At 43.8% G+C, this 26,849-nt stretch overlaps 1 protein-coding gene across 6 annotated transcripts in view; it reads right to left on the bottom strand.

Annotated features, from left to right (window-relative positions):
• The window catches only part of CHRDL1 (chordin like 1), a 64,510-nt gene that overhangs the window by 13,911 nt on the left and 23,750 nt on the right, over window positions 1-26,849 (bottom strand). For 4 of the 6 annotated variants that reach the window (XM_073361196.1, XM_073361194.1, XM_073361197.1 and 1 more), the window contains 6 exons: window positions 14,350-14,495; window positions 12,936-13,029; window positions 9,356-9,423; window positions 6,591-6,765; window positions 2,821-3,015; window positions 1,180-1,347 (listed from right to left, as the gene is read on the bottom strand). In XM_073361196.1, the coding sequence (XP_073217297.1) occupies window positions 1,180-1,347; window positions 2,821-3,015; window positions 6,591-6,765; window positions 9,356-9,423; window positions 12,936-13,029; window positions 14,350-14,495 (846 nt within the window). The remainder of the gene's footprint in view (window positions 1-1,179; window positions 1,348-2,820; window positions 3,016-6,590; window positions 6,766-9,355; window positions 9,424-12,935; window positions 13,030-14,349; window positions 14,496-26,849) is intronic. The other 2 variants (XM_078854248.1, XM_078854249.1) reach the window with 1 other exon arrangement.

The following is a 26,849-nucleotide window of genomic DNA, read 5'->3' as shown; positions in this document are numbered from 1 at the left end:
GTTTACACCCACACTTTTGGCATTTCCCTTTTTGGGTCCCCACTTGTATTTTTAATTAAACTGAAATAATATACATTTTGTAGCTCCACTCTTCCCAAAGATTCCTTAAGGGTTTTTTCTTTCAGTAAGGAATCACTTTGCCCACTTTGAAACGCAGCCTCCTCAGAGATCAATACGCTTTTTAGGATACATTGTGAAACACATACTCTTATAGTACATAGCAATATTACACAAGTTCAGATTCAACATAGAGTCCAAGAACTGTAGGGAAGTTTGGCATTTGTTTGAGATCTAGCTTCTAGATCTATAAAATCAAGGAGACCAGTCAATTAGCTAAAGTAAAAGCTCAGGCTTTATTCATTTGCAGCACATACAACACTGATCATCTGAAGGGGTAGGAACATCTAAACCCTTCAGATATTCAGGAGTCTGGACAACTGAAGGGACTGGCCTGAAAGGGTTGGAAGTCTGTGCTCAGGGTTAAGACTAGAGCTGGTCATAACATAGATTCTTTTCCCTTCCACAGAAAATGAGTTTTCTGTGAAAAATCAAAATCTAAAATGTTTTGGCCAAAACCTGAATAATTTTGATTCTGCAGCACTGCTATGGTCGGGGTGCTGGAACAAATTGTATTGTGGGGATGCTGAGAGCCATTGAACCAAACTGTAAACCCTGTATATAATGGAGACCACTTCAAGCCAGGGGGTGCAGGAGCACCCCCAGCACCTCCAGCTCCAGCACCTACGGCTATGGTGCCTCATGGGAGTTGTAATCTGGGAGCTGTGTGCTCCTGTTCCCCGCAATAGGCCAGGCTCACTGGTTGGCCTCCATCTCCCATGATGCATCACAGTCTCCCTCCTGCCCCCCCTCCATAGGATGGTGGCATTGAACTGGCTAGTGTGTGCTACTGCCCTCTATGGGCCAAAATCAGAACTGCTCAAATGCATATGATAGACCCCATACTGCTAATAACAAGGGAGTTTGGCACAAGCATTAGCAATTTGTGCTTTTGTAGTAGGAGGACTGGAGTTCTATCTCTGCTACCAGGGAAGTGCCAAATGCCCCAACGTAAAGAATTGGAACAGCTATAAAGTCCTGAGTGGCAAGAATTTATAGATCTTTCCTGAGGTTATAAAAAGAAAAAAAGCACTATTTTAAGAGAGAACTTGATCTACTTACCTTTCCGAATTGTCCACACATGTATTTCTATTTGAGGTGGCTTTTCTGTTTCCATTGCGATTTTTCTAATGGTTTCTTCTTCCTTCATGAAAACAGATTCATAGACAGGAAGCATCTCTTCACCGCAAAAGTAATCTTTGCTGTCAAAGCTCTGACTTGGCATCTCTTCTGTAAGCAAAACATGACACAGCTTTAATAATGTTCCTTGGACCTTACTAGATTCATGCTGCCCAACAAGTTCAGCTTAATTGTAGAGAGTTCCTCTGAAGTGGTCTTTCAAGTCCTTCTCCAACTGAGTCCAGACTACTTAGTGAAATTCTGTTTTCCTCTCCCTTTTTAATGCTCAGACCTGGTAACAATAAAACAATTTGGATTTTTATTTAGTATGTTTTATCTTACCACATACAAATCAGACTTCAAGAAAAGATCCTGCTTTTTTGATGGCTGTGGGTGAACTTCAGGAGTTACAGACTGATCTGAAATCTAGATAACAAATGATTTTCTTCTATAGCACTTGCATCCCAGGTTCTTAGCCAGATTTTTCTGAGTGCCCTCATCTTCCATTGACTTCAAGAGGAGTTGTAGATGCTCAGCATGTCTACATGTCAGGCTCTCACAACTTCAGTTATTAACTGAATTAAGCCTCACAACCCTCCTGTGACATAAAGTATCATCCCCTTTTTACACGTAAGATGATTGAGACACAGGGCAGTTAAATGAGTCTCCTTCCATCACATGAGTCAGGGACACAGCTAGGACTTGAACTTAGCTTTCCTGTCTCCTAGTGCACTGAACCAGGCTCCCTTCTAATTAGCATTGCTAACAGGTGCTTTGTGAGTGACTTATGCATTTGGCTCTGACACTTGTTTTCTCAGAGCATTTCTGCCAGTGCGTCATAGAACTAAACACAAAAAAGGGGTTAAATGTGTTGTGGGAAAATTTTAAAGGTACAGATGGGGGTTAGGCACCTCGCAAAACGTCATAAGAGAGGTTAGCAAATTTCTAAGTAGTTTGTTTGCTTTTCTTTACACATTTTTACTAATATCCTACAACAAGCTAATCAAGTGATTAGATTTTCCCACAATGCTATGATAAGCTGTCATAGCATTAGTGCTTATTCTAAGGATCCAGTTCCATTATTGGCACAAATAACGTTTTGACCAAAGCATTTAAATCTACTGCTATGTTTTGCAAAACAAAAGCTTTATTTAGTACAGTAGTGTAAATGTCCCAAGCTAGAAAAGAAATGGAAAGCTCGGTGAGGATTGTAAATGGGAAGGGAAGGGAGAATGAGAGAATCTCCTTGAATTATTGTCTGAGAGATAATGCATCTCTAGTTGGTGGGGGGGGAGGGGATATACTCTCTTCTGAAATAGATGTGCAAAAGTCACACTAATGCTAGAGAGCAGAAAAAGAGACCAGAAGGTGGGCCCAATCCTCCGTTCCCTCTATCTGTGGAAATGAAATGAATGAGATGGCTTGCAAGATTGGGTGCTTTAGATCTATTATCGGGCCCAGATTTCCCTCTAGACAAAATATAGCAACAGATAAGGTTGCTCATTTCATCAGGTGTCACTATGATCAAAAGACCAGTTAAAATCCAAAGCAAAAAGGCAGTCTGTGATCTATTCTGTGTTTTACCTGGACAGACTTTACAGCATTTTCCTTCTATTTTCTGAGGGTATTTGCAGGGATATTGATCCGGACAATGAATTTTCTTACATTCTTGTTTGGTGATGTTGCAGGTACACAACACACACTCTACGATTCCAAAGGCCCGGAGATTAGGATGCCACGATTCACCATGTGAATATGTTTTTCCATTTGAAACACAGACTAAAACAGGAGAGAGGAAGAAAATGAATATTCATTGTATGGTAGGGCCCCAGCAGGTCCATAGTTGAACTACAACCTCTGCCTTAGTGCATACACACTGGTTTGAGGCAATGTTGCATTCATGACATGGCTAAAGGATACACCTCTGCTTGGAAGTATATTTTTCACAAGTGATTTCTGGCCCAGCCCTTCTCGCACTGACGTTAAGTTTTGTCATTTACTTCAAAGGGAACAGGATTGAACCTTTGATCACCTTTCTCTGTGCAATTTGGTCTAAATTCTGGCCTCACTTATCTGTGAGGGTGCCCTGGTATTTCAGTGAGCGAGATGGAATGCAGAATTTGACCACTCTCCTCCAGTGGGTGTCCGTTTTTGTTGGGGACCATTTACTCCCACCAATTGGCTTTTATGATCTTAGCTCCTCATGCACACCCCACTCCTCTGAACTGGCTCCTGCCTCAGAATTTCAGCCTGCAACCAGAACAATATTCTAGTTGCCCTGTGAACCTTGCTTCTTTAAACATTTCATAAACACACTGAAAAATGCAGACTAACCAAAAAAGGTGAAAGAAAGGGCACTGTTTGATTTCAAAAAGCAGTAAAAATCAAGTTTGGATTTGCTGTAAATATTTCCAATTCTTCTAATATGCCATCATTTTGTATTAATGCTTTTATTTGTAAAATATGTTCTTCTTTTGCCTGTAACTTTCAAAAGCAATTTAATTTTTATCTGTAATCTTAAATTTACATCTAACTGGTAACAGATGTGAGCAACTGGCTTATGTGTTACTAAGTTACCAAGATTTATGGTGGGTGTTCTTCATAATGTATTGTCTTTCACGGGTGTTATACCATCATTTGGTTTAATAATTTATTACTTTTTAAACCCTTTCTTAAGAGCTGTTTTCATTTTAGAAGGGGAAACAGTTTTTTCTCATAAAAGCAAATGAAGTGTTCTCTGTATACAAATCATAATGATGAGAAAGAAAAGGGAAAATTTACATAAAACGGGATTAATTACTCTATTGTTATAATTAACCTTCTTACATGCTTTAGCAGTATATTTATACTTATGTTTATATCATTTTTTTCCTGCCAGAGAGCTCCAAATGCTTTACAAACATAAATTAAACCTCACAACTTCTCTGTACTGTAGTCAGGGATATGTTGACTATAGATACATTATCCCAATTTTGCAGATGGGTAAACTGAGGCTCAGAAAGGTTAAATAATTAGTCCAAAGTGACAGAAGAAGTCTGTAGTCACCATGAAAATAGAACCCTAGCTCCCAAATGGCCTGCTTTAACCATCTGCATAGAAATGTAATTCTGTATCCATGTAATGGCATCAAATCTGCAGGTCAGTATAACTATTTTGTTTATTTTTAGATTTATAAAATGTATCTCAGGAAGCATGTGCATTAATTAATAACACACTCTAATTGCAGAGAACAAAAGAAAGGACATGGTCACCATTCTAATTTCCATTCCAGAGACCTCTTAGACTCTCTCTGGGCCACAAGCTCCTAAAGCTGTCACTGACACTAAACTGTGCAGAGAAATGTGCTGTTCGTTTGTCTGCTTTTTATCTGCTGAAACAAATCAGTTAGAAATTGCTTTGATGATGTCTTCATGTGTGAATTGGATGTCAGAGATATTGCACTGAGTGGAGATTCCTGCTCCTAGTTTCAGCATAAAACATTGACATGATCTGAATGTGCTTTCATGGTTGTTCAGGTGGATAATAAAGATCCTATGGCCAACATTCCTTCTGTTAGTTAATACCTTAAAAGATTAGTTGGCTATAACACAAAGGCTTTTAACTCTTGGTGGGACATTCCTGAGTGTACACTACTCTGGGGTTTGTGTATAGTTGCTCTTCTATAGCGAATTCTTTTATTACTATTTGGGCCTGATCCTGTAGACCCTTATTCACTTAAAGCATACTCTACCAGCTACACAAGTAACTCCGTTGAAATGTATAGGAATTGAGTGCACTCAGCACCTTGCAGCATCATGCCCTTTTGCCAGGACATAAAATCTGCTGCCCCTTTTAAATTGGGGATTTGGTGAGTCCAACCCTTTTTTCTTAGTATAATCCTTGAGGAACATGGCTTAGTCATGCTTCTATAAAGGTTTTCCATATGAGCTTGAGGTCCTAATGTTCCCATAATGTAATAAGGCTCTCAGAGGCTTAGAGAGATATTATGTTATGTTACTGGAATGCCTCTAGCTCTCAGTGCTTTGTTTTACATATATCTTTGATATGAAGTATTGTATTGATCTCTGAAAAACAGAATAAAAGTTAAATGGGGGGTGGTGGAACTGCTGGCCCGAACACTAGGTAACAGCTTTGTTCAACACAGATGTAAAGGGGGAAGCTCCTCATCGCTCATAGGTGGGATACTTTCTACCAAGGAGATGGCTCAGTAAGTCTTGGCAGTAGTGAGTCTACTGGTAACCTAGTAGGGGTTTGTCACCTGAGATTTCTGAGATAGCTTAAACACGTACCACTTGCATTCACACAGGTTATCAAATAGGAGAAAGCATGAAGAAAATAACCAAAAGTAGATTTTTCCATTCTCTGGATGCTAGACCAATCAGTGTGTGAATTTAGCAGCAGATCCAAAGGCACTGACAGTTGTGTCAGCTGCTCACCTTCCTAGTCCCAACAGAATAAAGTGGTCTTTATATAGTGTGATACAGCATGGCCAGAAGGCAGCAGGAGAGTGATATAGGAGAGAGATGTAAGTCCCAGGATGAGGAGAAGCCTTATTCCCTATAGAGGGAAGAAAGGTTTCTATAGATTAATTAAAAACACCTGAAGCCAATTAGAGCACCTGAAGTTAGTCACCAGATAAAAACCTCCTGCTTCAATCAGCCAGGGGAAGGAGTTGGAGCAGAGAGGTTTGGAGGAGTTGAAGTAGAGGAGAGTTTGGAGAAGTGCTGTGGCTGGCTAGAAGACCAAGACCCTAGGTAAAGAGACACCCGGCTTGTGCAGAGAGAGAGGGCAGGAAGCCCCACAAGCTGAAGAGCAGGAGAGGGAAGTAGCCCAGGGGAAGGAAGCACTAGTTCAAGTGGTTTACCACTATCCCTAGGGCCCCTGGGCTGGAACCTGGAGTAGAGGGTGGGTCTGGGTCCCTCCCTCTCCACTACCTTTCTCTGGGTTACTAGTGGGACAGTAAATATCCTAGTTCAGGGGCAGGAAACTGCACCCTGAACTCCTCCCCAAGAAGAGGAAGTGTGGGACCCATCATAATTGTACTGGCAATTTGCCACAATAATTTCATGTCATATAGATTCTCGAAGTTCTTTAGAAAGCAATATGGTAGTGCCCATGCGTTGCCTATGCATGGGCAAATGCAGCAGCCACTATAGGCTCAGACACAATTGCCCCCAGCCAAGATAACTCTCCTAATGTTATATCTTTGCTGTCTTACTGTACTTTTACTTTTTGACTTGCAAGGTTCATTCGTTTGCAAAGGGTCTCCCCCTTTATATACTAAAAATTCTTTGAGAGCTATAAATGGCTGAGACCCAACTCAGAGTGGTATTGCTAAAAGGACTTCTCTTTACCTCGTCCGTGCTTATGCTTGTTGTTGATGACGATCTGTACTATAGTTCCTGAGGCTTGCTGGGGGTCAGGTAGGACTCCACGGTTACTCCTGCCACTGGAAAATCGTGGAATATTGACCACCTGTCTAGTGGAGCTGGGTGACAGGTCATAATGGGAGCGATGATATGAATGCCTCTGTGTGGAGACAGAAGGAACAGGAATGTAAATATTTCATTCAAGTAAAGCAATTGGAGAGCTGAACTTTGTGTGTAAACTGTCTGTATTAAGGCTCCCTGTGCAGTCAATGTGAGTTTTGCCACTGATGTCAGTGAGGTGCTAAATCTCAAGATTCGCTTCTTCCTTGATGGAGAGAGACTCATGCAGGTGCTTGAGATTAACCTGTGTTAAACTGCAGGTATTTGACCCCAGGAGTTCTAGCCTTCTGCATCCAAACTGCTTTTTACAGCATCCCTGAATATGGACCAAGTATAGTCAATACGTAAAATGATCAGATGCTGCCTGCCTTCCTGCTTCTCATTTCACTGTAGATGCCAGAGCCACAGACACGCGTAAGGCCAGATGCAATCACTGTTGCTCCAGATGAGCAGCACCTTGTCAGAATCTATCTCTAAGTCCATCAGCTGGGAAGCCTTGACAGATTTGTAGGTGAAAATAGCCCTGTGCAGTGACTCTGTTTTTCAAAACAAAGCACCATGGTAATGTTGGGGGATTTTTTCCAAAAATACCCAAAAGCATGACTGAAGATTGTTTGTTAAAATAGTACTCTTACAAGGCATGTATTTATTTTGTGCTCCAAATGCTTAAAAATGCCAGGTACTCTCTCCAAATTGTGTTATAAAAATCAACGCTGCCAGACTGAATTATTGATGGTTAATCTTCACCCTGGAGGCAATAAAGCTGCATCATAGATTGATCTAGCCCCTGGAGTGAATTCGTACCCCTCAGGCATGATAACTAGTAAATAAGTGTGTTACTACTGTTGAAAAGCAGTGTTCACATGGCAGACAAACCATTTATTCAGGTATGGTATGCACAAGTATCTGATCCAAAGTCTGCAGGAGTCAGTGGGGGTCATTCCATTGGCTTTGGATCAGGCCTTAGCTGCACATGTTCGTTCAGTAAAGTGCAAGAGAATAAGTAAAATCTCTAACAAGATCCAGAGACAGCCTGGGTCATCCATGTGTGTCCTAGTGGCGATGCACACACAGGGCTAGAGTCTCCTTTGCCTTGCACCTGCGGTGGTTATTTACAAGGTGGCTGCAATATGCTACCGTTCTTGTTGGGTAGCAATCTGCACTCATTCTGTAGCAGCAGAGGTGAAAGTAAGCCAGTCCGGTGTACCGGTAAGAGCCGGTACACCATGCCGGACCAGACCAGCTTCCCCAGGCTGGCAATTTAAAAGGCTGGGGCTCCCCGCAGTGGCAGGAGCCCTGGGCCCTTTAAAGCACTGCCCGAGCCCTGTCGCCGCTACCCTGGGGCTCCGGCAGCTGGGCTCGGGCAGCAATTTAAAGGGCCCGGAGATCCACTGCAGTAGCCCCTGGGGCTCCCAGCTCCCTCTGCACCGGCTCCCTCTACAGCTGGGAGCTCTGGGGGTGATTTAAAGGGCCTGGGGGCCCTTTAAATCTTTAAAGGCCTCGCCTTTTCTGGTTGAGGCCACTCCTCTTCCAGTTGAGGCTACGCCCCCAGCTCAGGACTCCAGTGTACCGGTAAGTCCTTTTAAGTTACTTTCACCCCTGTGTAGCAGTGCAAAGTACCTGACTAAACAAGGTGCAGAGCAATGAAGAGTCACACCCATTCGTTGGGTGTATCTTCTTATAATGTGGCGTTTTGTTCTGCTGTTGTAACTATTGAATACTGGCAGATATAACAGTATCCAAACAGCTACAGCATATGAAATATGGCTTATATATTGCTAAGTATTTACTTGGTATTAGCAATGATGAATTTTCCAACATTCTTACTGCTCTACAGGCTGTTGCTGAGTCAGGGGCCACAGAAATGGATATAGAATTTTTGTCTGGCAACAAAATACACTGTGAACCACAGAAAATAAACAATGTTGCCCCTTCCTCTGGTGCTAGCTTTTTTTTTTAACAAAGGACACTGGATTTTTTTCTAACAATCCATTAATTGTGGGAGATGTTAGACATCTTCTGATCACGGGCTGCCATCTCAACAGTGCATGAACCACAAATGATTTTAGAAGGAAAAATAATATAATAGTGAAAGAGGAGGAGACAGGATAGCAAAGTGGGAAAGAGGGATTATGGAAAGAACAGGCATGACAAATTGTTTTCAGTTTCCTAGGTACCAAAGTATCCTTTTGTAAGAGACATGCCCATTCTGCCCGCATGAACTCTAATTGCTCACTCTGTAGTGCCCTTGGCTCCCGAGCAGCACCTTTTAGCTCATGAGACCTGACACGTGAAGTGTACTTTATTGGTTTCAGAACATACTATGCAAGTTTGTCTAGGGGGACACCATGTTTGGAGCCCCTCTCCCGGCCAGGCCCTAATCTATCACAAGAGAATTTTTGTCTGTCATTTCTTCAAGATCATCAAAGATTTTCAGCTGGGTACAAAGAGCTAAAGGCAAACAGAGGAAGATTCAATGGAAAAAGGTATTGTCACTAGTATGAATTTTTCTGCCTGGTATTCCCGTGCCAAGGCAGAACTGGTGAAGAGTTAGAGTAATCGTCCCTTTTACTTGTGTGTGACTGGCTCAGTAGGAAAATGGGTTTTCTCATTACACAGGGCACACTTACGGCTTCTCTGTTGGCCGGCTGCCGGAAGATATCCCCATCAGAATGTTCCCATGATAATTCTCCATCTCCTGTATGTGAGATAAAACCATCAGTTATGGGAGTAATTGTGCAATGCCTTAGACATGCCTATGAGAATTCTTCTCAGCTGAATGAGACCAAAGACTGAGGCAGAGCTGTAGTGAGGTCACATTGTACTAAGACACCATTACTTCTACAAAACATATTGATTATTTGTATCACAGAAGCTCCCATCCTGGGCAAAGAATCCATCATGGAACAAAAATACAGTCCCCGAGTACAAAGAGCTTACAATCTATGTGACATTTTCCTAGTCTGCTATGAAGTATTAGCCTCAGTCAATACTAAACTACACTTATCATATAAAGAACAAAGTACATTTTTGTGTTGCTTTGTCCTTAAGGGTTTTTTCCCCTTTTTGCTTACTATCGAGTTCACAAAATTTGGTAACTTGACGTATTTCCCAAATATTATTCTGAACCGATAAGGTTCTTTTAAAAAACATCCAACACTCTGCCACTGAAATTATTTTAAAAATAGATGCAACAGCCACTTTTAATGCATTACTCCCTGGACACACAGACAGGAGGGAGCCAGGTGAGGTAACATATATCTGGCTATATGAGAAGGACTGGCTCTAATGTCAGCCAGCAGATTCCTGTACCTGCAGCCAACAATCATGAACTGTACAGCTCTGCTTTTGACATAGACCAGTGGTTTTCAACCTGTTGTCTGTGGACACCTGGGGGTCCGCAGACTGCTTAAGATTTCCAAAGGGGTCCACAACCCCATTTGAAGATTTTTAGAGGCCCACAAATGAAAAGAAATTGAAAACCACTGCCGTATACAAACAGCCAGGAGAAGGAGTACAGGTAGGTAGCCCTCTTCCCCAGGATAGGGCTCATATCATTTAGGATGCTCATAACACAGAAGTAAACACAAGAAGGAAATGTTGACTTGTGTGTTAGAAGAATGTTTGTGGAATCAGAGATATTGTCTGAGGCCAGGAGCTCTGGAAACTCCCTAGAAGTGGGGTGGGGGCACCAGCACCCAAACCTTGGCCCAACCCCCCTGCTCTGCCTCTTCCCCCGGAGGCCCCCCCTGCTGCTTGCTCATCTCCGCCCCTTCCCTCCCATTGCTCACCCTTAAGGCAGGTCAAAATGGGAAGGCATAGCCCTCCCGCTTTTAAAAGTGATGGGGCCATGGTCCCCTGGCCCTCCCTGTTCTGGCACCCCTGGCTGAGGCACTTGCCATTTGTGCATTGTGATGTAGGAGGAATTAAAATGCTTTAGAGAAGCAACTAGAGGAACTTCAGAGCAAGGCTTTGGCCCCTCAAAACCCAACACCATGATCTGGGGGAATTTAGAAACGTAAACGAAAAATCTCAGCTTCCATTAAAGTCTTTGTAAAGACAGCTTTAGAAATGTAAACTTCTACAAGCCAGTGTGCGCTGATCACTGGTACCGAGGGGGAACACAATGAGGGAATGGAATCTGTTATATTTGAGCGGAGGATGTGGTATTTAATGCTTAGACTGGTATTTAATTGTTTAAAAACATGTAAGGATGACTTACAGGAATGGGGCAGGAGGGTTATCGGCTATGGAGATAAATTTGGAATTGAACACCCCCAAACTTTGGTGTTTAGATCTGTCTTTTATTATATGTGTTATGTAATGTAAGCTTTATATTGGCCCCAAATTTGCACCACAGAAGTCAATGGTAGCAGCATGTGCCCCCAAATCAGCTGGACTTTATGGCTTGAAGCCATGTCTAGTCAGTATAAAAAGGACTAATTTGAAAATGCAGGGGGCTTTTAAGTGTTCTGTTAATAAGTTACTAATATTCTTTGTCCTTAAAGGGAGTAGAAATTAACTAACAGATCCTTCTCCCTGAGGCTGTGCTCATATATCTTCATGCAAACAAATTGCTCAGACTTGTGCTTCATAGAATTGCAGGGGAAGGATAAATCAGCATGTGTCAGATTGAAAAGGACAAGGTTAGTTAGAAAGGAAACGTTACTTTCAAGAAAGTTTTATAAATAATGAAGCATTTTAAAAACCACTATGCAAATGTGGAGAGTCTTTTCAAAGGCCATTGCAGGCTCTGAATCTCCTTTACCACAATACCTGTCTTGCCTAATGCCTCCCACATCTGGCCCTGAATTTCCTGCTTCTGATTCACTTTTTTTCTCTTAAGTGACTGTCCTCTTCTGTTTTCAATGGCTGACTTTTCCAGTGTAATCTTAGTGCACTGTGTAACTAAGGCACGATGCTTTGTGCTTTGAAACTCAGTTTGATTTTTGTAATTATAATGGGTCTGTTCCAAATCCAAGTCACCATATAAAGTAAAATTATGTGCTACCAGCCCGGGCAACTAAAAATAGCTATCAGGGAACAGAGACCAGGAACCAGATGATTAGCTAATGTTTATTTTATTGCACACTCAACATATTGAACGTTAAATGGTAATTTGTTAGATCGCCTGCCATGAGACAAAGACCATCACCTTTGCCCGTCTGAGTGAAGAAAGCTTCAAATCCAAGGTGCCTAATAAAATGTTTCTACGTTTAGTGGCTAAAAACATAAGAAGCAGCAGCATGGGCTACTGGGTAGGGGACTGGACTGGAACTCTGGAAACCTGGGTTCTGTGCCTCATTTGTCTCTGGCTGACTTGCTGTGTTCACCAGTCTGTGCCTCAGTTTCCCCTCCCCCTCTTCTTGGCTGTATAGATTGTAAGCTCCTTAGGGCAGTATCTGTCCCTCCCTATACGTTGGTGCAGTGTCTAGTACTGTAGGCACAAATGAACTACAAATAATGTAAATGCTCCTTAATTTTCCAAGTAACATTACTGAGCTCTAAGGGTCAGATAGTTAGATATGTAGACTCCTAAGAACACAGATAGGCACTTAATGGGATTTTCTAAGTGCCTAACTCCCATTGATTTCAATAGGAGTTAGGCACCTAGGCACTTCTGAAAATCCCACTAAGTGATTATTTGCATCTTTAGGCAGCGATGTACCTTTAAAAATCTGGTCCATATTCCAGTGGAGGGTGACACAGAAGCCCCAATATAAACATATAGGTAAGATACAATTATAAAGAAGGCCTCACCTGCAAAATGTAGAGGCCCAGATTTAGGGTTTTGACCTTCTCTAGAATTAAGTTCCCTGTGTGTATGTGAGGGCTGCTTTGGGATCTAAGATAGACTTGCTAATAAAATACCAGAGATACCTGAATGTAGATTGGCACTTGGGGGAATCGATTGTATCCTAAGAACTGAGTTATCTGTTCCTTTTTATGATGAGAGCAAGTCTGGGCACTTGCAGGATATATACATATTCATATTCCAAAGCTCATCTACCAGAGAGGTGGCAGATATTTTAATGTTTCAACTCATTATCGTAACATTGCTTCTGCTGTATTAATTGCTTGTTTCAATTTAGGAAAACAAAAAATGATACATCTGCTGAAATACAATGTTTAATGTCCAAACTCCCTCTGCAATGGGTGAATGTGGCATGCTTGCAGACAGTATCCTTTTGCTTACATAGCAGATTTTACCTCTGCAAACTGGGCAGCAGGACTCCGGAACAGAAACTGGGAAAGAGCATGTTAATTTAGGGCAAGTCTTCAGGCCACAATACACGTTCCCTTCCTGCCATTAAAAACAAGGACAATTAAGAAATGGTTTCTGCATTGATTCATATGGTACTATGCATTTACATTTGGGGCTTATCTTCACTACCAGGGAGATAAATGCTGATTGATGCAGCGGGTGTCGATTTAGTCTAGTGAAGACCCGCTAAATCAACAGCAGAGCTCTTGCCTGTCGACTCCAGTACTCACCTTCTTCTTCTTTGAGAGGTGAAGTTGACGGGAGAGCACCTCCCATTGATGCAGCGGCGTGTAGACACCACAGTAAGTTGACCTAAGCTACGTCGACTTATTATTCATGTAGCTGGAGTAGTGTAATTTAGGTCGATGTACCCCAAGTAGTGAAGACAAGCCCTTATACAGATTTGAATCTGGCTCTGTACATTTACATACGTGCCACTCTAGCATCTAGAAACAGGATATTGCACTGAAGAGTATTCCTTAATTGTCTTTCTAAAAACACAAAATATTTACAAAACATTGTACAGAATATAGTGCTCAGGAAATGTACCTAACATACCAGGAGACTCAATCCACAGGAGAGGTACAACATGGGCATTGCCACAGTGCAAGCTCCCCACTCACTGCCCCACCAATGAGTTTCAGCCTTGACCTGGAGGGACTGCATTTAGCAGTGACCCAGTAGCGTAATCTCCAAGTCCAGTCACTGGTTGACCTGTTGAGCCAGATGGCTACCGAGATGGTTCCTTAATACTAAATTTGCTGGTGACTTGATCAAATGAAGGTCCAAATATGGCCAATGTTTGTCCAGGAAGAGGTGGGTAGACTGAACCTATTTCAGTTCAGAGTGGCTCTGAACAGCCACCAGAGGGTGACAACTATTGGTCACTGCAATTAGAATTGATGACCGAGTGGGTTAAAGTTCTATGCCCCATTGTCAGTCCCATGAGCCATCCAGTTCCCACTTGTAGGAATCTTTACTGAATTCAGAATAATTCTGGCCTCTTTTAGAGAGCCAGTGTTGAACTGTCCATAGTCTCGTTGACATAAAACTATATATACTCCAAGTAGCAATATTCTACCTGCCACCTAACTACTTTAAGTGTGTGGAGTGTGGGCTCATGTACAGAGTGTTCACAACAGGGTAGATTTTGTTTGTGTTTGGAGTAGGAGGCAGAATGGCATTTACCTGGGGCTGCATACCGGCTCTGAATATGCTTTTATATGTCACTTTTTCTCCTGACTTTCAGCCTCCACTGCCCAGGTAGTACTGTACATTAGTTAAGTTTCAATAGGCTGGTCTCCTAGCAAAGAGGATCTAGCAAAGCATACAGCAGGGCTCAATGAAATTATTACTTACTGAGCAGCTGCACTGAGCACACTGGTTGGGTTGCCTATTCTGAAAAAGCCCTTCTGCCACAAACATTTCCCCGTGCTGGTAGGCAGTGCCATTGTATTCGCAGGATTTCCCAGTGATTTTACTGCTTATGGAGAAAAGTGAATCCTCTGGAACAAATGAGAAAAAAAACATTTTATTAAAAAAAATTCACAAGTTGCTCAATAATGGGTGTTGACAACTGGGGACTTTGGGGGGCTAAATTGCATTAATAAATAAAAGAAACACTGAATTTTTGGAACAGAAGCTTGTTTATGACTTTATTGAAAGTGGGCAAATTTAGTCATGGTACAAAACTACTCATTACAGCAATATTAAACAGCTATTTTATTTTTTTAACTTTAGAACCATATTTTAAAAAAAAGCTGTCTCTGTCCCTATTAATCTTTGCAGACCTATAGTCAAAATACACTAGCAGCATCGAAGGAGGTGTGTCACGGCTTTGCTAATCGCACTGTAGCGTTTGCCCACTAGTGGGATGGGTGGCCACGGTTAGAAACTGACTTAGCACGGGTTATGTTGTATGTAAGGTTTTTCTAGAGCTGGCTAAATATTTAATTCTTCGGTTCACTGGCAATTTAAAAAAAAAAAAGTATCTTCAAGTTGACCCAAAAGAAAACTTAGAGGACAAGTGGGGGGAGGAGGAGGGGGTATGTTCATTTCAAGTCAAATGAAATGTTTCATTTTACCTAAAATGAAACTTTTTATTTCAATTTTGAGGATTTTTAATAGTTTTTAACAATAAAATTGAAGGAAATTTCAAAACACCTTGTGATATGTTTCAATCAATCCAAATCTGTGTGTGTGTATATATTGGTGAAAACATGTTTTGAACAAAAAAATCACCCAGTTCTGGTTTCTCCTTTCGGGAGAACCAATATTATTTGCATTGTGGTCGTGCCCAGGAGCCCCAGGGATGGACCAGCACCCCACTGTGCTAGGTTCTGTACAAGCCCAGAACAAAGAGACAGACCCTGCCCCGAAGAGCTTACAAGCTTAGCATACGAATCCACATTAGCAAGGAAGTATAAATAACTATGTTAGCAACCTGTGCGATAGCTTACCTTTACCTGTTTGCCTCTACATGAGGGAATAACACCGCTCTAATGCGCTGTTAGGCAAAATCATGTTGTCTACCCTATGCAATGAAGTCATGGTAGAACTCTGCTACCAGCAAATATGCCCAAACATAGTTGTACCTTGGAAGGCTCTGTTTCCAGTGGCTTCCATGCTTAACTTTTCCCCTAGCATTGGCCACGGCTGTCAAAGTGACGCATTTCATCTGAACTAAATGCGCACAGTTTTGTTAAAGCTGATGTTTGGTTGCATGCAACTTATTTTCTGATATTCAAATTAGCTCATATTTGCATAGAACATCACATACAGAGCTGCCGAGAACTTGGCAGCCATGACCCAGTTCTGGGCCCTGCTGCCTCAGCTCAGCAGAGTTATTGGCCAAGTTTTCTTCTATGGCCTGGCTTCTGTGCCAACCCCACCCCAACCTCAGCTCTAGTGAAAACAGATTAGGGGCTGCTCTAACTAATGCCTGTTGACAAAATTCCCAAAGGGGTTGTCCTCCAGCTTGCGAATATCTGGAGTGTGCCATGGTCAGGGCTACAGGCTATGATTGATGTATTCCTGATGGGACTCCCTGATCTCAGAGGAATCCTCATTTAGAGAGCTGTGGGCAGTTTCTGCTCGCTCTGTGCTGCCTGAGTGGAGTGGGGCTGTGACTCTGACACTATCTATTTACATTTGTCACTCTAGAATCCAGAAATGGGCACAGGCATTTTTAAGCAGGAGCTCCTTAGAAATAACAGTGCAGCGATTGTTCTCTGGAGCCAGAGAATCACTTCAGATTTCAAGGAATGCAGCTGACGTTTCACTTGGTGGGTTTGGGGTTTCACATAAGAGGAAACCTGAGCTGCAACATCATGTTTTGCTGTAGCATTTTAATATCTGCCAGATCATTTCATATAAAAACCTTTCCAAAATTAGTATGTCATCAAAGAATGTAGTTTTTTTTAGCTGAGCACTCAACCAAAGGAGTGAGAGTTTTTAGACAACAGGCATTGGATTTAAACTCTGATATTGAGAGTCCTCCATAAAAGAGTTTGTTTTGGTATGCTGGCACCATTGCATATTAATAATCTTTTCAACATGGGGGGGAAATTAGTAAATGTCAAATAGGAATGTACTGTGTGTACAAACCTCAACATTTTAAGGTCTGGTGTGTTAGTGCAGGACCTACTGCTATGACAAAGGGAAATGGAGGAGGAGAAGCTATGTAAGACAAAGCACTAGAGGATTTAGTGCTCTTAAATGACCCTTTGTACTTCATGTACACTGAGTATCTTTTTAGGAGATGTGTTCACTATTTGCATTTCCACTCTGTGAAAGGCCACAGCTTGCATTTATTTCAGCTCCATAAATGGCCCCCTGTGATAATGTAAAAGCAAAAGGGAACTGCATGGCTGAAGCATGGATACTAAATCCCATGCAAACCTCCAATCTTTCTCTTTACTGATCTTTCAACATACTCAAGTTTTATGTCCTTGACACGCTTTATGATGGATGACATATATGGTTAGGTGGAAACTCCTCTTGGTCAGCAATATTCAACACTTCAGGAGCAGAATTTTCATTTGTCCATATTTGGTACCTATTATTAATATACTTCAGACACAAGGTAAATCAGTCTCTTGATTGTAATTCTGAAACAGAAGAGTCTCTTCCAAAACCTGCTGCTGCTAGAAGTACTGTCTTGGTGGATGCTGATTAGCACTGGCTTCTATTTCTACTCTGGGAGATGCTGTTGCTTCCAGCTACTTGTACCATCTTGGGCCAGTGTAGGAGCATTTACAATATCTGGAGCCAAGAAATAAAACTCAGTTTCCTACCAGAAGAAAGAGAACTGCAAGTGTAGAAAATCACCAGGTTCTGTACATGTCCAGAGCATAGACAGTGGGACCCTGCTTAATAAATAAATAAATAAATAAATGGAAAACAGGATCTGAATTCTCCATCACTAGCTTGCTAAGGTACTGTAAGGAAGGCAAGAAACAACTAAAACCTTAAAGTTTGAAAGGTAGATGATAATGGCTAGTGGCCTCCTTTAGAGGACTATATATGCCTCTGGCAGAAGGAACCCTCTGAGATATAGGAGAGATGTCACTGAAAAGTGGGTGTCAAACCTAAGGAAAAATGTAGAATGGGGGAAGCCTATTATTGTACAGTCCACTGTACCTTTAAAATTGTTTATATTTGAAACTTTCATACAGAGTTACATCTTACATTGTAAATAACACACAGGTATGACAAAACCCATGTTGATCCAGGAGATGTGGCACTTTGATTGTGGCACTTTGTTAATTTGTTAATGTGTATTCTGGAGTAGTTCTCTCTAATTAGACACAATCCTTGAAATTCTTAAGAATAATCACTCAAGCCAAAATTCGGTGTTGTCTCATGGTACGTAGACACCAGACAAAGCACAGCCAGCAGGACTGCAGTGCAGAAGAAGGCTACTGGGGACTTTGCCTCTTCTGAAAAGTTATGCAGCAATAGCTCCAGGGGCCCTCTGCAATTGACCTCATGGTGAGCATGAAAATGTAGCTAAAGCCTTCTGAGGGATAGATCCACATATTAGTAGTATACGCAGTTTTCCGTGGGGAATGAATGGCCCACATGCTTCTGACCTGAGCAGCTTTCATGGCTATACAACAGCCCTGGCATGTAGCACTCCATGCACTTGTAACATCAACAGAATTTGCAAGAGCTGGCCCCAATCAAGATACAAGCCATGTGTTCATGTTGCCTCTGCAGCACATTGCTGTGTCCATTTGGGAAGTTGTTTCTAGGCACCCGCCCATAGTCTGCAGTTTGCAAAAAACAATGCATGCACGAGATCCCTGTGACATTTTCAGAGTGAAAAAGAGTGTTGGATGTAGTGAATAAATTTTACTTCAGACAACTTATATCCAGTAAGTAAGATTGCTAAATAAAATCACCATCAACCCTCAAAACATTGAATTATGGTCCCTAATTATGTTTTTTTTAGGAGGTGGAAGGGATGACTTTCTTTGTAAGGTAGTTTCTTCTTCTGAAAGAAGATTGTCTCTTACATGCAGGTCTATACAACTATTGTGGAGACCCTGCAGAATCTCAGGACATCAGCAGGTGGAGGAAATCACTCTGCAACTGACAAACCTGAAAATTGCATTGCCTCACTAGTGAGTCTAGAGACCCAAGTGCAGACTGAGGGTATGTCTACACTGGCAGAGTTACATCGCCGACAGTTACAGCACCGCTCAGAGAGCGCTGAAGGGAAACCGCTGTTGTGCGTTCACACTGTCGGCTGCCTGCGCAATCGCGTCTTCACACTTGCGGCACTTGCAGCGGTATTCAGAGCACTCTGGGCAGCCATCCCACAGAGCATCTCTTCCTCTTCTGACACTAAGAGTTGTGGGAAGGCAGAGGGGGTCGCAGGGCATCCTGGGTCCTGTCCCAATGCCCCGTGATGCATTGCTTCGCATCCCAGCAATCCCTGTACTTCTGTCTGCATTTGGCGCCATCTTTCAACAGTTTGTGTATTGCGCACTCTGCCTCTTCAGTCTGCAGGAATGGATCCCGCACTGCTGACCAATATGCTGCTCACTCTCACTAACATGTCACGACTGGCAGTGGAGTTATTCCTTAAACTACAAAGGCAAGAGGAGCTCGACATTGATCTCGTCATGTGTAGTAGCTATGACACGAGATTGTTTGTGGCATTCACGGAGGTGCTGACCACAGTGGAATGCTGCTTTTGGGCTTGGGAAACAAGCACTGAGTGTGGGATCACATCGTGGTGCATGTCTGGGATGATGAGTAGTGGCTGCAGAACTTTGGGATGAGGAAGGCCACATTCTGGGACTATGTGACGAGCTCGCCCCAGCCCTGTAGTCCAAGGACACGAGACTGAGAGTGGCCCTGTCATTGGAGAAGCATGTGGCAATTGCACTGTGGAAGCTACTGCTACTGATCGGTTGCTAACCAGTTCAGAGGGGGAAAGTCGACCATTGGACATGTGTTGACAGAAATGTGCAGGGCCATTAATCACATCCTACTCGAAAAGCCCGTGACTCCGGATAACGTGTGTGACATTGTGGATGGCTTTGCACAAATGGGCTTCCCTAATTGCGGAGGGGCGATAGATGGCATGCATATTCCAATTCTAGCACCAGACCACCCAGCCACCGAGTACATTAATTGGAAGGGGTATTTCTCTATGGTTCTCCAGACGCTTGTGGATCACTGTGGGCATTTCACGGACATTAACATAGGCTATGTTAATGGTGCATGATGCACACATCTTTTGGAACACTGGCCTGTTCAGGAAGCTGCAAGCAAGGACTTTCTTCCTAGACCAGAAGATCACTGTAGGGGAAGTGCCCATTGTGATCCTGGGAGACCCCGCCTACCCCTTAATGCCGTGGCTTAAGAAGCCATACACGGGGCACCTTGACAGCAGCAAGGAGCGGTTCAACAACAGGCTGAGCAAGTGCAGAATGACTGAGTGTGCTTTTGGATGTTTAAAGGCCTGCTGGCACTGCCTATATGGGAGGCTGGACTTGGCCAATGAGAATATTCCTATGCTTATAGCCGTGTGCTGTATGATCCATAATATTTGTGAAGGGAAGGGGGAAAGCTTCACTCAGGGCTGGACCACTGAGGCTCAGTGCCTGGAGGCTGAATTTGAACAGTCAGAGACCAGGGCTATTAGAGGGCGCAGCAGGGGGCCATAAGGATCAGGGATGCCTTGAGGCAGCAATTTGAAGCTGAAAACCACTAGTATTTGTTGCTATGCTTGGGGAGTGCAGTGCTTGTAATGCTAGCAGGTGATTGGTGCAGATGATGCACTATGAAGGTTTAAGAAAATCGCCTGTTGCTTTGCAGGGCTGTCTTTGCTTTCAATTAATGGAATAAAGATTGCTTTCAAACCAAAACAATTAAAAAACAACAACTGGAGGAGAGAGACAAAAAAACACAGCAGCACTGTAGGGGATGGGGGAAGGGAGGGTCCCAGGAGGAGATGGGGTCCCGGGATGGTTAAAGATTTGTGTATGTCCAGGGATCATATGCAACCTTGTCCTTTGGAGTACGGTGCAGCAGGTACTGTACTTCAGCAAGGCTAAACTGCAGAGGGATGGGTGTTGAGTGCAGTGGGTCCTGGGAGTCCGCAGGGCTAGACTGTGACAGGGCAGGAGTGGAATGCAGCAGGTACAGACTGGAGCCAGGAGGTTGATAAGAGTGCATTGGTGATGTGTGGGGAGGCGCATGGGAAAGAGTTTTGCGACAGCGGATGCAGGGGAGGGTGGGCATGGAGCTTTTCGGTTTGCAGTACTACTAGTGCCTGGAGCGTGTCTGCTTGGTGCTCCGAAATGTTTAACAGCCACTCCGTGGCTTCGTTCTGGCGCACCATGTTCTCCTTTCAGTCCCTCTTCTCACTGTTCTGCCACTCTTTCAATTCTTATTTTTCGGCTGCGGAGTGCATCATGACATCACACAGAAAGTCCTCTTTAGTTCTTTGTGGCTGCTTTCTAATTCTGTGCAGCCATTCAGCCAACGATAACAAAGAGGGAGGCTGGGCTCCCAAGGTCATATCTGTGAAGCCAAAATGCAACATTTTACAGAAGCAGTATTGTGTGCAACACACAGACCACTGATTAAGTGATTTAAAACCCAGCCGCTGTTCACATACCTGTCACTAACTGGCTGACCCCAGGCTAGCACACATGAGCAAGACCCCCAAAATGGTGAGTAACCACAGGAGCAGGGGAAATCAGTGTTTCAGGACCATACTGTACACTGGACACGTAGCTCTTAGGGAGACCCAGCACTGTAGGGTAGGCTTTATAATCATTACTGTCCCCACATTTTCCACTGGCTCTGTTCATTATGGAAGATCTCTTGATGTGGAGGATGAGCAGGGAATCAAGGGAGGATCTTCTCCAAGACTGCGGCTTCTGCCCTGGCCCTTATGCGGCTCACTTGTGTGCAGCAATGGTCCATCCCCTCTCTCCCCTGCAGTGTCGGTAGAGTGGCATGGGAAAGTTACCTTTAATGGGGCAAGAAACAAAGCAGCTCTGCCAAAGAACCTGCGGCAGCAGATTGTCCAATATCTCCATGAATGTTTCAAGGAGATCTGAGGCAGATTCCCATGAAGTGAGGGAGTCAAGCAACACCCTGTTCCACCGCTCAGACTAGGCAGACACAAGCCTGCTTTCTGAAACGCTCCTGCCCCCAAAAACTTGCTTCAGAGATTCCCAAAATCAAAGCCACTTACCAGGGGCCTCCTCTCCTGTTTGCGCTTCACCAAGCTCTGACAGCTGTGACTGGCTAGCCTCCTCTGGGGTAGAGAAGAGCTCCTGGCTGCATGCATCTCTGACCTCCGAGTCGTCCTCTGCCTCTAGGTCCCCCTCCCACTCCACATCCTCGTCCAAGATTTCCTCCTGGCTCGGTTCACTCTCGACTGGCACGCGACCACTGAAGTATCCACAGTGGCATTCACAGTGGAGGTGGGGTTGGCCCCGAGTATCATGTCCAGCTCTTGGTAGAAGTGGCAGCTCGTGGGCGCAACACCGGAACAGCAGCCTTGTGGAAGGCGTTCCATAGCTCCTTCACTTTGACCCTGCACTGCAGTGTGTCCCAGTCATGGCCCCTTTCTGTCATGCATCCTGAAATCTGTCCATAGGTAACAGAGTTCCTACGGCTGGAGCGCAGCTGGGGCTGCACAGCCTCCTCTCCCCAAATGCTGATGAGGTCCAGCAGCTCGGCATTGCTCCAAGCAGGGGATCGCCTGGTCCGTGGAGCAGGCATGACCACCTGGAAAGATGTGCTGAGACCACTGCACGCGTCACTGAGCAAACAGGAAGGGGACTTTCAAAATTCCCAAGGAACGTATGGGGTGGGGATGACCGTTGGTCACCTGAGGGCAGGGCAGTAGAGGTCAAACCGATGACCAGAGAGGCGAGAACAGGCATTGTGGGACACCTCCCGGAGGCCAGCTGCAGCGCTGTAATCGACCAGGGTGTCTACACTGGCACCGCAGCACTGTAGACCCGGCGCAGAAAGCCGTACGCCTCTTGTCGGTGTGGGTTTTTTTACAGCTCTGCAACAGCACAGTTTCTGCGCACGAAGTGGCTTGGCAGCGTGTGCACCTCCGGAGTTACAGTGCAAATAGCTGCTTTACTGCGCAGGAACTTGCCCGTGTAGACAAGGCCTGAGAAGCAACAGTAGCTGCCTTTGTATCTGGAGGAAAGTAGGGAGGTCAGAGGAGAGAGGGACCCAGCATTCAAACAGGAAGCTAACACGGTATCTAATCTCAATCCGGACCACGTTTTTCCAACACCATGGGCTTGGCTTTCATCTGAAAACCAGTCCACAGTCAATGCGGTTTCCAGGCTAATTAAAATGAGTAGATGTCTCTGACTGATGCACAAAGTATGGAAGGGCAAGGCAGGGTGGGGACAGAAGGGAAGGCTGTGAAGTGATGAAATGATGGACCCCTCTGCAACTCCAACTTGCTTCCTCTGATCTCTGTTCTCGACTCAGAATTAAGACTTCTGTTAATTCCATACTGCACCGCATGATACTCTCTTCTGTCTATTAGAGCTGAAGCAAAGAGGACAAGAAACTGAATGAGATCATCAGGAACACATTTAGTGACTACATGGGATGGGCCTCTCCGCTCAGCACAAAACCAGCATGGGCATAGTGGTATCTTGGTATCCAGGTCTTAATAGTACTTCAGTTGGGAACTGAATTATTTGCCGCAGGAAGATCTTTACATAGTCTAGAGCCTGTGCCTTGTCCAACTCTCTGGTACAACTGCAAGTGCATGAATATTCTCTTCTCCAAATGGTGCTATCCGATATACTGCTCAGCCATACATCCCAGTTCCTTCAGTAGATCATTTCACACACCTGTATTTCTCCTTAGATCAACCAAAGAAGTTAGGCCTATAACGGAGAAGCCATAACACACTCTCCTTTGTGTGCCTATGAAAGCCTGTTAGGATTTATGACATAGGTTGAAGTCCTCCCCTGCTTTGAGGGCTTAAGTGGTTCATAAGTCTTGTGCTGACCATAGAAGGGAGAATATGACCGTATGTCTATGGCTCTGATCATGCACGTGCTTATCTCTTAGCATGAGTAGTCCTAGTGACTTCAATGGGACTAGTTAGATGCTTGAGATTAAGGTTGGGAATGAGGAGTTGCAGTATCGGGGCCTACATTGCTACGACTGCAACAAAAGACATAAAATTGAATGTTTGAGACTGCATGAGAGTGTATGTTCCTCTACAAAAACAGCATCTGTCTAAAATTGTAAGGAGGCTTTGTTTATACTGTATGTCTATACATAACTTCAGTCTGGTGCAATTTCTCTCTCCCTCTTTCCTCGTGTGGGATTGCCTTTTGGATAGTAAAACGTGCCTTCGTATTTTTTTCTGTGTGCCTAATTAGAGGGCTTCAGATTCCTTCCTGATATCCTATTCTCCTGCAGAATGTGGAGTGATTATGGCTAATTTTAGTAAGTGCCAGTTTGTATTTTGGAAGAACTTGGCATGAATGTCGATATCAGCATGTGTTGTTCCATACCTCAGTAGAGATGTGTGAGAATTGGATTAGATTAATTAGCCGCAGATATATAGTACTGCATATAGCCCATATCTGTGAACTCTGTTTCCTAATAAGGATTGCTCTCACAGCTTTGCATGGCATTTAATGGTGTTGGATATTGTTGTAGTAATTAGCTGCTTATGGAAAGTACCAGGTAAATCATCTATGTAAATCCTCTTAATGAAATGGGTTCATTCTGAATCCTCCTTTGTCAGCTCCCATAGTATCAGGGCAGGGGAAGTGAAGCATGGAGGGTAAAGTGTTTTTATAGCATCAATGGAAAGGAAGTGTCTTTGTTCCCAGGGTTGACAGCCATCCTCTAAGGGTCCAGTCCTGCATTACTGAAGTGAATGTGCAATGCATGGTTTTGCCTGTGACTTCAGTGGTATCAGGATCCGGCTCTTAATTAGCAAGATTACCAATATTTATCTGTTGGTAATTGTGTTAGTGTTAGATAATGCTAAGAGGATAAGATGTGTGACCAGGCTTAATATCTTAATTTGGAAATAAATTTACCTTGAAAACTGATTTAAAGGCTGCACCTACCTATAGGACTATAGGTTTAGAGATAGGCGACAGAGTGTGCTGCCATATCAAAATGTTCTGTTGGCTTCAAATATTCTTTTTTTTTTTAAAGGAGAAAATTAAGACTTCCACTAAAATAAATGAATTCACAAATATCAATGTTCTTCTTCTGCAAACTTTGACTTTCAGTCAGTACTAATCTAGATACCAACATGCCATATATACTGGGCATGAAATCCTGGCCCACTGAAGTCAAGCAAAACTCCCTTCAACTTCAATGGGGCCAACATTTCACCCTAGATTCTTATCAAAACTACAATATGTTTTGTTAAAATCCATTTAAAGGGATGAAACCACTGATCTGTATTAGGGAAGTGCACACAATTCAAATCCAACATCATGAGGTGTGACCGTTCAACCTGATAGGTTTTCACAGTGTCATATGAATCCAAAGGTGAAAAACAAATACAAAGGGTTGTCTCCTCCCTTCCACTTATACAAGCAAAGGGAACTTAAGAAAGGTGGAGCTCCCACTCTGTGAAAGGAAAGGGGACAGTGCATTATGACTGCTTCTTCCTGGGATCATGTAGAACAATGGTTTTCAAACTGGGCTGCAACCCAGTCCTGGGTTGCGGAATGGAAGGCACTGGGTTGTGGCAGCTCTGGTCAGTACTGCTGACCAGGCCATTAAAAGTCCTGTCAGCGGTGCTGTCCGGCCAAGGCAGGCTAGTCCCTACCTGTTCTGATACCACGCTGTGCCCTGGAAGCCTCCAGCAGCAGGACTGGCTCCTAGGCAGGGCGGCTAGGAGGCTCCGCATGCTGCCCCCATCCTGAGCACCAGCTCCGCACTCCCATTGGCCAGAAACTGGCCAATGGGAGCTGTGGTGTGGTGCCTGCAGACGAGAGCTACACGGAGCTGCTTGCGTACCTCTGCCTAGGAGCCAGGTCTGCTACTGGCCGCTTCCAGGGTGCCGTGAGGTCCGCAGTGCCAGAACAGGCAGAAAACCTGCCTTAGCACCCCCGCCACACCCCTGACCGGGAGCTGCCTGAGGTAACCCTGCACCGCAACCCTGAGCCCCTTCCTTCACCCCAAACCCTTCAACTCTGGCCCCACCCCAGAACCTGTACCCGCAGCCCAGAGCCCTGACCCCCTCCTGCACCCCAACAAAGAGTCCCCTCCCACACCCTGAACCCCTCATTCCTGGCCCCAGCCCTCAGCCCTCACACTGGGTCACCAGAAAAAAAGTTTGAAAACCACTAATGTAGAAGACACTGCTTGGGGTGCTCTCTGGTTACTTAGGTGTGGGGCAGTGGGCTGGTAGTTATCTGCAGCATGCTCCTTGCACAGCTTGTGGATTTTTACCAAGAAATCCCATTGGGAATTATTGCTGCTTGAAACAGCCTTAACTTCTGTAGAGTTTTTTCCATGGCAGAAACTGGCCGATAATAGGATGGCTCCTTTTGGGAGCTCTGCAGTAGGACCACTCATGAGTAAGGGCTGCAGGATCCAGGCCCACAGGCTTTATCACAATTAGTAAAGCTTCCCCGTTGGGTCTTTCTGGACAGACGTAAGACGTACATGTAAGAACGTTAACAAACAATTGGGTATGGAATGGTCTGATAACACTAGCTCACAGATTGGCAGAACAGTCCAAATAAAAGATCAGTTCCGTCATGCTGAATTAATCAGTGGTTTAGTCTTTGCTGCTGCAAGTCCAACCTTATGTATCACTACAAGAAAACTAGTTATCTGAGCGATTTACTGTTATGAACCATTTTAAATCCACTTACTCAAAATCCTTCTTTCTTTGTGTTTTGATATAATACAATCTACTGCAGTTAATGGGTGTAAAGGATGTGTAGGGTCTTTGCTGTACAAGAGAAACTTTCTGAGCTGGAGATCCTGTAACTTGCACTAGCAAGATCTGTAAACGGAGTTCATGGTTCAAGTGAAAGGGAACTTCTGCTGGCACATCCTGGTTGGGCTCTACCCACCTTCTCTTGCATATCTACTGATAAACATCTGATGAAGTGAGCTGTAGCTCACGAAAGCTCATGCTCAAATAAATTGGTTAGTCTCTAAGGTGCCACAAGTACTCCTTTTCTTTTTACTGAGATACTGTCTTTTAAACAATGCTCCAGCTAGTTTTGCTTGCACTTTCCTTAACACTCTTACGATTGTTAGTACCAGAACATCTGTGAAAGATCATTTTTAAAACTCCTAGTCTCTTGGTTTGCCAGGTTAGAAACTATTTTAAACTACAACATTCAAAGTCT

The sequence above is a fragment of the Lepidochelys kempii genome, chromosome 9 (genome assembly GCF_965140285.1).
Source record: "Lepidochelys kempii isolate rLepKem1 chromosome 9, rLepKem1.hap1, whole genome shotgun sequence".
Lineage (NCBI taxonomy): Eukaryota > Metazoa > Chordata > Testudines > Cheloniidae > Lepidochelys > Lepidochelys kempii.
Note: the sequence above shows the minus strand (reverse complement) of the source record. Positions and strands in the feature narration are given on the sequence as shown.